General features: G+C 32.3%; 2 protein-coding genes across 3 annotated transcripts in view; one reads left to right on the top strand and one right to left on the bottom strand.

Annotated features, from left to right (window-relative positions):
• Positions 1–15,797, bottom strand: part of LIMK1 (LIM domain kinase 1) — a 61,002-nt gene that overhangs the window by 14,774 nt on the left and 30,431 nt on the right. The window lies entirely within an intron of this gene.
• On the top strand, positions 1,161–6,473 carry LOC111509069 (uncharacterized). The gene is made up of 4 exons (XM_023164743.2): positions 1,161–1,418; positions 1,649–1,839; positions 5,604–5,679; positions 6,002–6,473. Exons 1-4 carry the CDS (start codon positions 1,245–1,247, stop codon positions 6,218–6,220), a joined length of 660 nt encoding a protein of 219 aa, XP_023020511.1. The 5' UTR covers positions 1,161–1,244; the 3' UTR covers positions 6,221–6,473.

Genomic DNA, 15,797 nt, shown 5'->3' on the forward strand with positions numbered 1-15,797 from the left:
GATTACAACAATTGATAAAACTGGGTATAATTTGTAAAATATTTGTTTTTCATATAGTATACCACTGATAAAAAATGTAGTGAAATGTTGAAACATTTCATACAAATGAAAAAATACAGGGTGTACCATTTGAAAAAGCTGAATTATGTCTGTCTGAAAATGAATGAAACTTGACCGGTTTTACGTACTCCCATAAAAAGTATGCTTGATTGTTTGAATAGGTTATCAGTTGAAAGTAGACTCTACTATTTTACAATGACTCTAGTATACAAAATTGTCAATAGAATGGCACCAGAATATTTTAAAGATAACATCAAATTCAATAAACACATTCATAATTATAATACAAGAAATTCCAATAATATACATATAAACAGACCGGCAGTCGGTAGTACCATGAATTCGTTATTTTTTAAGGGCTTCCACGAGTTCAATGAATTACCGGATGAAATAAAAAAATATCCATTTTAAAAGAGCTCTTAAAGAATTTTTAAAAAAATTATAGAATACAAATTGTATAGTTATGTGGAATAATTTGGGACATTATTTGCTATCATATATTGTTTTTAATTGTTCACTAGGGTATTTGTATCTGTAATGAAACCAAATATCACTGTTTTAATAATAATTTAATGTATATATGTATTTCATTATCTATTTAAATGTTACTTAACATATGATACTGAAATATTTATATGTAATGTTCATTGTCTGGCTACATGCTAGTTTAAATCTCAAATTGTTTAAATTTAAAATTTTTGACATACATTTTGTTCAATTATTCACTGTGCTTGTGTTATTAATTATTACACTCATAGATATGTATATTAGGTTTCCTATTTCAATAAAGATTATTATTATTATTAACTTGGCAATGCTGCAATGGAAATTCGAAAACAAAAATTTTTTGGACAGCTAAAAAATACGGAATCGAATGACGTATTCATATACTGGGTGTTTCATTTGAAAAAGAATTATTTTGGTTGGCCGTGCTCAGTATACGAGAAAATAATTTTAAAAGATGGTATTTATCGATATGACTGCAAAAAAATTGAGCAGTTCGAAAAATTGTTTTCTTTGATAGCAATGGACCAAGGGAATGTTGTTGACTCACCCTGTAGAAATACACAATTCAGCTCCAAATAATATCTCAGATGACCATGAAGGAACTCTCATCAAAAGATTGTCAAAGTCAACATTCGAAAAAATTTCATGTCGAGATTAACACAATTTTTTTTTAAAGAATGGGTAACGAAGATATGGGAAGAGAGTTGAGAGAGAACAATGAAAAAATTGTTGAATGCATATTACTTTTAAAAGAACAGAGAGATGAACTAACCTTTATCATTGATAAACAACAAGAAGAAAGAAAAAAATTGGAGACCGAAATGGAGAGGATAACTTATAAATTATGCCTGGTAAAATTATTCTGTTGCTGATATATCTCCTTATTTTTTAGTAACATTTTAAATATTTTACCACATCCTCTTTCTCAACATAAATATACACAAAAATTAACATTGATTTCTTTTCAAAGATGTTGAAACTAACGAATATCTGTTTGTGTTATTAACTGAAGAACTGAAAGTTTTTATGGAGGGAGAGGGGATTGATTGCTCAATTTGTTTTTTCAAGAAAGTTATTTTAGATAAATAAAAGTCTAGCTCAGAGGATTAAGGCAAAAAGTAGCTATGACAATACTATCAATGAGATAGAAGAAAATTATGCAAAGTTGGTTAGAGAATCCGATGACCTACTTGGTCTGATTAAAACAGAATTCGACAAATTAGAATCATTGATCAACAAAAAAACAAGTACTGAAGATGCACCCAGTTTTGAGTGAGTGGAATCATGAAACCTTCTGAAATTTTCATGAAGCTTATCACTAATTTATTTGATCTACAGGACCATTCTCACCAAAGTGGTAGAGTTGGCCTGAAAAGTAAGTAGGCTAACGAAATTTTTTTCTAAATTTTGATTTCATTACCTAATATAGTTGTCTTCGAGGGCGATACAACGAGTGAAGCAGTAAAACAATTTTTTGTTGCCATTGTGATACCATACTATCAGTCTTTAGATTCAAAATAGGCCTCAGTTTCGACAATTATCTCTTCATTGAGGTCTAAGAACAAGAAAAAGTCGCTGAGGATCAGATCTGGATAATACGGTGGATGCGGAAGCAATTCGAAGCCCAATTCATGCAATTTTGCCATCGTTTTCATTGATTTATGACATGGTGCATTGTCTTGATGAAACAGCACTTACTTTTTCTCAGAATCATCAACCTAGTTGTTGTGTTTGGTCGATTGTGAGTTCGCGCGGAACCCACTTTGAACAGAGCTTTTGCATACCCAAATATTCATGCACGAAATGTCCAAGACGTTCCTTTGATATCTTTAAAGTCTCAGCTATCCTGATCAACTTCACTTTGCAGTCATCCAAAATGGTTTTGTAGACTTTTTTGATGTTTTCGTCGAAACAGCCTTTTTAGAGCGTCCACTGCGTCGTGCATTCTCCTCGGTGCTCATTTTACCTTGTTTAAACTTAGCAAAACACTTTCAACGGTTGATTTTCACGTTAAAAAGTCCGAATAATATTTATCAAGCCAAGCCTTGACTTCAACAGTATATTTTTCTCCAAAAAGTAATGCTTTATCAAAACATTAAATTCCTTTTTCTACGGATGCTATACAATGTGCCACTTCTCACAATCGACCAAACACAACAACCCGAATTTATGCGTCGATATGTGATAATGGATGAAATATGGCTCCGTCATTTCATACGTTCAACATGAAAGATTTCTCACGCAGTGAGAAATATCCGCCATTAGAGTGAGAAATAATTTCTCACTGTTATCACGATAACCCAAGTCAGTCATTAATTGTTACATGTCAGATTGTTATGACACGTTCTCCATGTTGACAACGCTACCCCGACGATTCGCGTGCAATATCCAAGTAGCCCATTGTCGGCGTTTTCATAACAACAAAACCGAAGCACTGCATAATTATTGCTGTCAACTTACCCAACGAAAATAGTTTTATTGTTATAGTATAAACAGTTCAGATTATTACATATTGAATATGATGGAATACGAAGATTTAGAGTTGGAAAATACACCTCCAGAAATTGTTCAGAAAGCAATAGATGTTTGCAATAATTTGCTACCAAGCACATCAAGAGAAAAATATTAAATCGCTTACAGAAACTATACGGACTGGAAAATGAAATTGATTATTAAAAACTGTGTTGATATATCAAAATACGTAAAACTACGTGCATTTTTGAAACGCAAATCTGAAAAATATGCTCCAAAACAGTCAAAAACCTTAACTTCTCTGAAAAAATTCAACAATTTTTGAAAGATGCACATGATGAAAAGTATTTGCTGGTAAAGGTATGAATTGAAAAATTTTAAATTGTTATCGAAAAATGAATGTTTGGTTTTGATTTCAGGCTGCTTTAGCTATTGACCTTATAGAGGCATGCCTTTGTGATGAACTTCGAAAATTAAAAACTGATGACATGGAAGATCTTAATTCGGCACTAAAATTACCCGATACTAAAACCAAGGTTCCTAGAAATTTCACAGTCACAGGAGAGTTCTACCAAATTTACAAAAAATTGATGAAGCTTCGACCATGCACAAATGAAACACGTGTTTTTTCAAATTCAAAAATAGCAAATATACGAAACAGCCTGTGGGGATAAATAAATTTGGCACCATGGCGAAAGAAATAGCGAAATTTTTGCTATTACCGAACCCTGAATTATATACTGGCCACTGTTTCCGAAGGTCATCTGCGACTATTTTAGTTAATGCAGGGGCAGAACTTTCAACTTTTTAACGCCATGGGGATTGGAAATCCAGCAATGTTGCTGAATCTTATATCGACAACTCCATAGCTAACAAAATGAAAATTTCAAACAACAAACCTACCAGGAATTACCTTACAAAATTGTTCAAATATAACTGTTAATTACAATTTTAGATAAAATATAAAAATAAGTTAATGACATACAAGTATTATTATATATGTATTTTAATTTTCAATACTTGAAAACAATGCAACCGTAGAAAAAGTACAGTGTACAATGCGTGAGAAAATGACATATTTCTCACTCGCTTGATTTGCGCTTGTCAGAAATATGTCGTTTTTCTCACTTGTTGTACAAATACAGTGTACAATGCGTGAGAAAATGACATATTTCTCATTCGCTTGATTTGCGCTTGTCAGAAATATGTCGTTTTTCTCACTTGTTGTACAATATACTATTTATCCATTTTCTTCAAACAAACAAAAGTTGCTTCACTCAAAATGTTCAATCCTCCAAACTAATAGTCCGATAGCTGTGAAATTTGTATTTGTGTCGTACGAAGGTTATATTATATTTATTACATCCTTTAAGATCACAAAAAATGATAAAGGATACGTCTTATAGAAAATAAAATATATACATACAAACATAAATATAAATATACATACATATAATTATAAATATAAGTGTAAATGCAACGATAAAGATAATACATACACATAAGTATAAATGAACGCAAATAAACGTACATACATATAGGTATAGATAAACTAGTTGGCAGATAGAACTTAACATAGCATCTATTATTAGTCCTCACATTGACTCAAATATTCTGCAATACTGTAAAAGCAACCGCTAATCAGAAACTTTTTAAGTTTAGCTTTGAAGATAATATCCCTTTTTTCACTTCTAATTATGAGAGGTAGATTATTAAAAAATTTTGCACCAGCAAAAGACGGGCAGTTTTCAAAAAACGAGGTTGAATGTTGTTGAAGTCTTATGAAATCACCATGTCTCGTTTGGTACTAATGCATTTCAGAATTTCGGTATTTCTTAAAAAAATAGTATGCACTTGTAGATGTATATACATGGTACACACATAATTCCATTTTCAATAAAATACGTTTTACATGACTCCCGGTAGTATAATTTGAATATTAAGCGCATAACTCTTTTCTGGAAAACAAATATTTTATGTAGCTTGGTGGAGCAACCCCAACTAGTGATATTATAGGAAATGTGGGAATATACCAGGGCAAAATAAACATTGAGCAGCTGTTTTCTGTTAAATAATGATTTTAACTGTCTAGTAGCAAAGTAACCCGAATTAACTTCTTCACTCACTTGTGCTATACTTGATTCTCATGCCATATTACTATCTATCAAGGTACCAAGAAATTTGGTTTTATCTGATGACTCAATGTTCTCATTTCCTACCCTAACAACAAATTCTTCAATTTTTTTGGTTGTTCTAGAGTAAAATTGCATTAATACTGTTTTACTTGAATTAACTACCAATGAATTCTTCTTGCACCAATTCGTGAATTCAAATGACAATAAGTTCAGTTTATCTTGAAGTTCCTCGGAACTTTCAGAATTAGTTGCTAGAGTTGTATCATCCGCATATAAGACAATACAATTCGTGTTAACATGTCTGGTTAGGGATAACTAAAAATCATATGGAATTAATACCAGTAGCGCCATCTGTGTGTTAGCCTACGAACTTTTCAGCGTCCATCTAGTAATAATACACCAAGCATCACTCCAATCTTACTTTTTTAGCCCTACACACCAAAATGGAAGTGGTGAGCAGATTCTCAGAACAATAGAAATCCAACCAAGTGGATCCAGGACGAAGGTAATATATTGGCACTGGCTGATCTTGAAAATTAACTGATAAGTTTGAACATTTATGAAGTTACATAATTGAAGCAAAATTTTTCGTGTACAACACCACCGTGATTATTCTCCAGTGAATTCAAAATGCAAATATCTCTGAAATTTCAAAAATTTATAATGTTTGTGGCTGTTTAAAAGGAAAAAGCGTTTTCAAATCAACATATCAAATACATTTTTTCTCTATATTTGCTACTCCAATTTCAATTGATAAGATTCAACACTAAACGAAGAGAAATCAAAATTTCTTGTAGCAAGAAATAAAAGTAAAAATTTGATTACAGATTTGTCAATGCGCCCATAAACCTATGAAGCAGATAAGGAAGAATTTGATCGACAAAGCAAACCAATCAGTTCAAGCAGACCAAGAAGTTCCCACTAAACTACAAGATTCTGCATCAGTGAAAAATGATTCGAATGAAATTAAAACACAATTACCAAATGATAATCTGTCCGAACCTGAACAAACGAACATGCCAAAGGAACAATCAAATACAGATTAGTTGCTTTCATCATTGTGTTACTTTGGTAAAGAACAACTTTTTCGTCATGGTTATAGCAAAAAGAAAAATATGTATAGGCACACCTGAAATATGTGAGAATATTTTTCATGAAACCAACAACAAAGATTTATATTTATTTTTCACTATTAGGCCTGGTGATAACCTTGCATTTATGGAAACCTAACCTAACCATGCATTTATGGAAATTTTATTTTTGTAGTCATAATGAGTTATACGGTTGTTTCGAAAGTTTTGTCATGTGTTTTTGTAGTTTCATATCTCAAAACATATTTGTTCTACTGTGTCGTGGTTTATACCACGTATTCTATTAATGTTTTCAAAGGTGTAGACGTCTTCAAAGTTGTAGGCATTGACCGCAAGAAGAAAGGTAGTCTCAGCAATGACTAACTGCACTAATAGGTCTTTATTTTTTATAAGAGTCACTTCATGTCAAATCAATCAATGGTCTGGATCATGACTTCTTGGACTTTCATATTTGGATTATTTAGTTTTCAAGTTATCCTACACACTACTTTAATATAATGTTCAAACTTGTGTAATTTTTTCAGCTTTTGAAGGATTAATTTGATCTACATGACAGTATTGAATAATTTTTTTCGAAACAGAAATTACTTTTTTCAACATTTAAAAAGGGGGTTTTTAATTTTTTTTTTGGAAACAGGACAAGCCCTTCTATTTATTAGTGACTAAGGGCCTGTTAACATTAGTTATTTCCATCCAGACAGTCATAAATTAGCAGCCTACAATTCAATGTTGCACAGAGCATTCTCATTGCTTTTGTCTGCTAACAATCTAGCTAGGGAAATTGATATAGTTACAGAGGTCATAATAATGGTTTCAAAGCAGATACAGAAAACAAAGCCGTAAATTCACTTACAGATTAATATACCCTCAAATCAAACAACCAGAAATCAAGAAATGGGTAACGCTAACATATTTTGGAAAAAGAACAGATAATTGCGGGTTTCTTCAGAAAAAACAATGTGGAAGTGGCATTCAGACCACATGCCAGGTTATCTGATTTCCTTTTCAATGCCAAAGATAAGGTGGACAAGTTGGAGAAATCTGGAATTTATAAGCTTAAGTGTCCGAAGTGTAATCATTTATGTAGCACAATGTGGTTGAAATTTCCAAAAACGATATGCTGAACATGAAAGGTTCTTCAGACTTGGAAAAAATGATTTGACTTTTTCAAACCATTTCTTGGCATGCAACCACAAGTTCCCGAATCTAAACGATACCGAAATATACCGATACATTCCCATTGTAAATTTAGGTACTCAATCAAGCCAAGTACCACTGTTATTACCTAATAGGTGCTATATATGGGCTAATGTAATAAACCATTGTTACTTTAATGTATAAGTTTGAAAATGTCCTTATAGGACGAAATTGCAGTAACGTTAGTTACGAATAAAAGTTGTAAAAAACATGGAAAGTTTCAATTCTCTTTTCTTCATTAGTTTTTTCGTTAACCAGCTTTCGATCCCCCTCCCCTCTGAAGTCGAAACTTGTGCGAGCTAAGGATTAACGTGGTATTACTTTTCAATGTGTGATTCCTTGGTCGTGAAAACCAATTTCATATCTGCAAATCATTTTTTTTCTGAGGAAGACATGAGTTAAATCACGACCACCCATGTCAATCCAACCGGCTACCGTCCCACCCTCTGAGATAACGAATTATAAAAGAACAAACTAGAAGACGAAATTTCCACTTTACTTTCCATTTATGACTTTTAATTAACTGAAAATTAATCTCCCTGAATATATGAAATTTGAGATTTTTATCATTTGTTGAAGGTATGTACCATTAGTAAACCAAAAATTTATAAAAATCCAAGCAGTCATGATCAAAAATTATTTCTCTACTGATTCATTAGACAGTGTTAAGCAGTGCTGTAAAGGAGCCACTTTAGAGAGGCAGATGTGCAAAGACTGGCCTCTGTGTATATAAACTGTATATTCAGTTAGTAATTCGTCTTTACACATTTTTCCTATAAATAAAATAAATGATTGGATTTTCATATACTTAGCTTTCTTGAAATGACTAACGTTTTGGTTTCAACAAGTGATTCCTTTCGTTCTCAAAATCTAAAAAATTATTGGCAGAATTGAAATGATTGAAAATATGCATTTTTACTTTTCAAAACAGCGATTTTATCGAAGCCAAGGAAGTATATACAAAATGATACAATATTTGATTTTATTCATAGACAAAATTATAAATATGACAAGTTATGTACTAATAATTAGACCCGACAAAAATTGCAGCTTTGAAGTGCGAAATGGCACACTACTTCATAAACAAAACTCAGTTGAAACTTGAAAACATGCGAAAACTCTGCACTTGTGAAGGCAAGGTGTCGTTACAACCCCGGTAATACATAGCTGAAGTTATACATAACCCCTATTATTATTAAACGCAGGTGAACATCTTGTATTTCGCAGTGATTCCATGCCATATAAAATATTCAAATTTTACTTTTTGTAGTCACCTATGAGGCAACTATAGAATAGTTCCGACGCTCATTCATCAAAGCCAATTTATAGTAATTTGTACAAAAATATTCTATGATTTACAGGATCGAATGCCTCAAAATAGTGGTGAGTACATAATAATGAGGAATTATATTATTGAATTGAAAAAAGTCCTCGACTTAATATTTATACTGTTAACAAGTGGACTAGAAATTCAGAGCCCCTACTACTTAGATTCCCAAGATATTTCCGGACTTTTTATTCCAGTATGAAAATCACACGAAAAAAATTCAGCTTTGGAAGGATGGTTGATTCACTCTCTTATAATCTTCAGAGCAGGATAGTCATTTTCTGAATACTATCTGGCATCTATTGAAGAACGTCTCCACTACTACTACCTATCAATGAGTGGTTCAACTTATACTTAGTAACTTTTGAGGTTATCTAAACATTTCTTGTGGCATTTTCAAGAACTGAAGAAAAATATTGAATGCTGGCACTTAACTTTTAAACCATAAAATTTATTCACTTACCTCTAACCATTTTGAATTCCAGTTGGATCAAGGGAAATTCAAAATTCTCTTTTCATTGAAAACTTGGGTTCAATTCGGAACTTGAGTTTTCATGGAATATCATGCCATTATACATATATTTTGATCGATGATATACAAAACTCAATGGAAATATAAAATCCCGTAAGTTTTAAAATAAAACTAATTCGTTGGAAGATACATTTAAATTTGTGTTTGTTTGAAAATAACTGCTTATGATACAACTAGTGAATATCCACTGACAGTAGTGACAGTTGTCAATTGAATACTCTTCTTCTTCTTCTCGTTTTTTATAGTATTTGCTTCCTTTCGGCAAAGTAGACCAGTCTCCTCCGAACTTTTGACAGTTTTGACTCAGTGTTGCCAACTGGATAAACTACAAAGTCGCTACACAAGAAGCAAAATTCCGCTACACTGCTTCATATTTTGTTACGCTTGAATATCTGACGCAAATCAATCTTTTAGTTTCAAAATATTGGAGATTACTCAGCTACTAAGACTATAACGTATTAACTGTGCATTAAATTCTTTGTAATCGATCATCAATACGGATTTCGTATTAATCCTATGGAGCAAATTTTTTTCTCTGTTGAATATTCTGTTATATTATTAGTTTCAATTATCAAATGTTTTTGATGATTTTATGGTATTTGAGTTTTATTAGAAATTCATTTTTATTGTACTCATTTTTTATTTAATTTTTTTGATATTTAGTTTTGATATTTAGTTCAGTGAATAATTATCATTTTGACTAACTAATTGAAGTATACAATGTAGCCAACTGAAAGAAATGAATTTGTTCCAAATGAAATTATCACATTTTGAATAATGGAGAAGTAGAGAACCGAAAAGCTTTCATTCCAAATATTCGTATATATGTCTTAGAATGTGTATTTGATTATTAATGATCTAAAAATTCTTTCACTGAGAATCTTGGGAAAATTCAGATTTCTATATTGATCAGAGTATGTTAGGGAAAGTTATAGGGTTATGTCAAAAGTTTTGTATATGAGTCTACTGCAAACTATAATATATCAGTGATACTAATTCAATTAAATCGAAATTAGCGTCATTTGAATCAGTGCACTTTTGCCAACGTAACAAGTCGATTATTTCCGCCAGCATAAAAATTGGGTGATCGGGATTCCATGAAGTCGACGAAGGCCGTTTTTGCCTGGTCCTGATTGGCGAATGTTCAATCCGTGAGAAAGTTATCGAAGTGCTTGGAAAGATGGTAGTCGATTGGCAAGAGGTATGGAGAGTATGATGAGTGAGGCAAACCTTCAAAGCTCAATTCGTTCAATTTTCAGCCGATAATTGAAACGTGTGGACCGGCTTGTCGTGGAGCAGAATCGTACCTTTTCTGTTAACCAGTACCGGTTGCTGATGAAGCAAATTTTCAGTACATTTCGTCAGTTTCCTCACAATAAGACTCTGCTGTGGTGGTTTGGCCCATTGTGAATCATACAAGCTGTTGATTACCATATACAATAACCATGGTCTTTTTTGTTGTTTTTAGCTTAGGGAAGTGCCTGTGTGGCTCATCGGTGTCCAACCAATGTTCAGAACATTTTTGTTGTAGTAGAGAATCCACTTTTCATCATACGATCCAAAAACGAATAGTTTATTCACTTAGATAACTCGAAAGCCGTTGCATGTATGATTGAGGTAACAGACATAATTGACAGATAATACATATAGTAACTAACCCAGAAAACGGAGTTCCTTGGTGGTGGGACGTGCTGATAACGACCGTCCACAAAGAAGATATGTGGATGTCACGTGCTATCGCTGGGCTGCTTTATGTATTTATTGTATTTGTCCATGTGGTTTAGATAACCACACGGAGGGGGCCATGTATGTGAAAAAGATACTCAAAGATCTGCTGAGGAGGAGGCGACTTCTTTTAAAATAATGAAGTGTTTTTTAAATAAACAAAAAATGTTCGAAAACACTCAGGGTGGCAGCATTGTTTCGAGTAAGACTTTTGCGCCCTCGGTGAAGCTCTTGTCAACTATTGATGATGACCCTCCTACCGAGGGAGAAGCAATGACTATACCACACCACAGCATAACCACACTCAGAGTAACAATTACTCAATTACTCTGAGATGCCACAGATATGTAATCTGTGACTATACGGTGATACAGAAAGAGAGAGAACCCAGAAAAAATGTGCCATACCTTTGTCCATAGACTAACCCTAAACCTATATACAAAGGATATACTGAAATTCCACAATAGTATGCACTAAATTCTCACAAATATTATTTCATTAAAAGGAAAACGTTCCTGTTGGGTTGTGATTCTATATATTTTATCAGATGACAGTAGTGGAATTATAGAATTTTAGTATACCAATGAAATCTAGATATGGCCGATTTAACTTTAATCCGGCATCGAAAAGTAGTAGATATTATATTTTATTAAAAAAAGCAATAGATTTCTGAAAAAAATTTGCCTGCGTCGGACTTTTGATAGGTACTTGCTGAAGGATCACTTTCAATTGTTTAAAAATGTAAAAATCATAGGAATCTTCAACAGACGTTTTAATCTTTTGAGCATCTTATTCTTGATATTGTCTTTTGCCTTCCATTGTAATTTATAGTAAAATAACAAAAAAAAACTTGGTGTCTCCAGAAAAAGTTGATTAAACGGGATATCGACAGTACAGAAATGGAAAGTAAAGTTACGAATGAGTTGGATCTTTTAGAAGTTGAGAAGAATGCCACAGAAGACGAGTATTTAGATATTATTCAGAGAATGACTATCATGACCGAAAAACTGAAAGAAATGTATAATGACATTGTGTTGATGAGATTGGAAGCAACCAAAGGAAAACTGCGTTATTCCAAGACTGTTGAATTGCCGGAATTGAATGAACGTGGAAAATCAGAATTATTTACAGAACCCTCGTCTCTCACCTCAGACCACTCTGGTGAAAACTCACTATCTTGAATATTTTATAAATTTGGGGGACCCGCTTGAAGAGTTTGTGTTGAAAGTTTCAATAAATTGATTTAAACATTTTGGGTACAATTTATTACTAGATGGACAATGATCTTTTTTTTGAAGTAAGGGTAGTTTAACTCGGAGATTTCAGTTGTCTATTAAAGACACATCACTATATTTTACTTCAAGTTTGTGGCAGAGATCAGAGCTGAAAGCGTAGACAATTTCAAATAAGGTTTTTAGTTGCACAATTTACTTCATCATTATCATGAAACAGGATCATAAAATGAGAGGACCACAATAAGAAAATCTGAGTAATTTTTGTTCAAAAATCAATGCTTATCACAAAACTGTTATGAGAATTGTTTTTTTTTTCTCTCAAAACAGGAACGAAATCAACATAGAACAACCGGCTTGCAGGTTTGTGTCACAGTTTCTCTAGTAATCACAACAAAAATGATTTTTGAGTTGGTTCCGAAGGTCTTCAGCAGAAAAGTTGTTTCGAGGTATACTATAGGTAGGTACATATCTAATACCTATTTGTACTGTTTACAAGATGAAAAATTGGCAACTCTTAACAACTTCAGCTTTGATGCAAATATCTCTAATTTTTATTGTACACAAATAAGATGAAAAGATCCTTATGTTCAAGAAGCAGCGCAATGCTAGTGGATATCGATGAAACTTGCACGTGGTTATGGTAATTTCTCATTTTCATTGCGATATGGAGCTACAAAATACATGACATTTAAACGGACCACACTTTTGAGGTTACACTTTGCTGATACCACCACCAGGCCTAATAATGGAAAACAGATTCCCTCGTAGACATCAAAAGCTGAGAAATAGATCTCTGACAGATATTCGATAGTTTCATCCTCTAGTTTGTAGAACAATAAGTTGCATTTAGTTGTTGGTATTATGAAAACATTTCTCATATATTTGGGCTTGGCAGGCTATCGTCTATTATTTGGATACCCCTGTATTCATCCTATTTAGAGAGTATCGTTAAAAGAACTACCTTCACTTAATAAACTTTTGGCTGTCTCATAAAAATTAATCCAAAGATGCTCAAAAGGGGTCAACCATTTATTTTGTTAAAGCCTTTTCATTCACATTATCAGTTTTATCTATAAGCTTATTGGTAAATTATCACACTAAAAATTACAAAAAATAAATCTTATTAAAAATGTTCTGAAACAATATGGAATGTTTAACATTCATCACTTATATACAAAATACTTAATTTATCACAGTAAGATTAGCAGACCTAATTTTTAAAAATTAGAAAATAAAATCAAATAATGTAGAATACAAATATCAAAATTACTAAAACGTAGACTGTTTCAAAGACAAACAAATACATATAGAGAGCAAGAACATTAGTGGGAAACGGTTTTTTCTTGGTATAAAAATCAATAACAACACAAGTTTTCACCATCCCACCAAATCTTTTGGGATTTCTTTTAGTTATGTAAAACAAAAACGTATTATTCAAGATATCGAAAAAAAAATATGTACTTAATGTATGTACAAAATGTCTTTGACTTATTGTTAGTTATTTAATTTCATATTTGGCTTTTTGAGTTACATTATACACTTTTTTATAAAATCATTATTTATGTTGATTTGAATTTTGTGATTCTAATACAACTGTAAAAAGGATCAAGAAATCATGTCCACTTTCAAATAAACATATTAAGTTTGGGGTTGGCCACAAATAGTTCATCCCTATAAACTACCAGACGAGACAATTAATAACAATTTCATTTTTATTTAGCAAACTTTCTGTTCAACTTAGTCAATTTTTGCAACAATCCACGTATTAGGAGCTTTTCTTCTGGAAAAACACTGATTGAAATTTCTAAGATTATGAAAAAGTTTATTGAAAAAATTGCATTAACCATGTACACTGTGACAGTGTATGGCGTAGATTTGAGCGGCACCGTGTTTCACTTAGATGTGCATGGCGCATATGCGAGTCATAAGCCAGTTTAAAACAATCACGTTATTATTTTACGAGCATTTGAGGTATGTAGATGTGATTAAGTAGCGCAGATGGCGATACTAGTATCAAACGCATTTTTTTAGTTAACCTTAACCATCAAAAGATAGTGTACAAATTTCACAGCTGTCGGACTATTAGTTTGTAGGATAGAATATTTTGAGTGAAGCCACTTTTGTTAGTTTGAAGAAAGTGGATAAAAATTTCGGGTGCTAATAAAGCATTGATTTTTGGAAAAAAAGTACTATTGAAGCCAAGATTTGGCTTGATAATCATTATTCGTACTTTGCACTAGGAAAATCAACTATTGAGAAATGGTTTGCTAAGTTTAAACGAGGTGGAATGAGCCCCAAGAGGCTGTTAGCAATGAAAACATAAAAAAGTCCACAAGTCAACTCTGGATGACTACAAAATGAAGATAATTGAGATATTTGAGGTTCTAAAGATATCAAACGAACGTGTTGGACACACTTATTTAAAGTTCCTTACCATTCTACTAGCTATGGCTTAAATGAATCCATTACTAGAATGCTTGAGCTCGAAAATATTACCACCTATATTGATTTATTTGATTCATCCTTATATTATTTCAACAATCAGATTAAAGGTATTGACCTACTATGAAGAAACTACTGATTATTATGAATAATTAATTGATATTTTGTATTCTAATTTCTCTATTATATTGTTCAATTGTTTATTTTTCTCTCACACTGTTTATTGCCAAATGACATGTCCGTAAAATAAATAAATAAATATCGTGTATGAATATTTGGGTATGCTAAAGCTCTGTTCAAAATTGGTGTCGTGCGAGCTGACAATCAACCAAAAACAACAATGAATTGATGATTCTGAGCAGTGTTTGGAGCTGTTCCACCATAAAAAAATCCGAATTTATGCATCGACGGTTGAAATATCTGAGCGGACTGCACGTGGTGAACAGACCTCAAAGGTTATGGGATCAGTATTGTGGGATACGCATGGTATAATATTCATCGACTATTTTGAAAAGGGAAAAACCATCAACAAATGATGTCGCAAAGACAGTTTACCATGCACTTATTGAATCTCAACTACGTTATGGAATACCTTTTTGGGGAGCATGCAACTCATCCCGTCTCTCTTCTGTATTGATATTACAGAAGAGGGCACTTGTTCACTGCCAATAAAATTTTAGCAGTCACCGCACTTTTTATAGAGACAGTTTGCCTTATTTATAAACATAAATCGAAGTTCAACTTTGCTTCTACTCCTTATGGTTCTCGTAAAAGCAATTATACCTTTAGACTTCCCATCCAAACTTCGAATTTAATCAAGGATTCCATATACTATAATGGTGGTAAGTTGTTCTGTAAATCTAAGCAACATTCATTTCAAAAAGGCGTTGAAGAACCTACTTGTTGATAGACCCTATTATAGTTTGGAAGAGTATTTTAGCAAATCTTCTTAACAATATATTAGCAATTTATTCTTTGTACAATCACTTTATACATGGTGGTATTTTATCTATACATTTTTAAACCTTTTTTTATATTTACATTCATATGGAACTTTTTTATATCTACATTTAT

The sequence above is a fragment of the Leptinotarsa decemlineata genome, unplaced genomic scaffold, assembly GCF_025532065.1.
Source record: "Leptinotarsa decemlineata unplaced genomic scaffold, Ldec_3_MD MMD2_tig00000505_RagTag_RagTag, whole genome shotgun sequence".
Classification (NCBI taxonomy): Eukaryota; Metazoa; Arthropoda; class Insecta; order Coleoptera; family Chrysomelidae; genus Leptinotarsa; species Leptinotarsa decemlineata.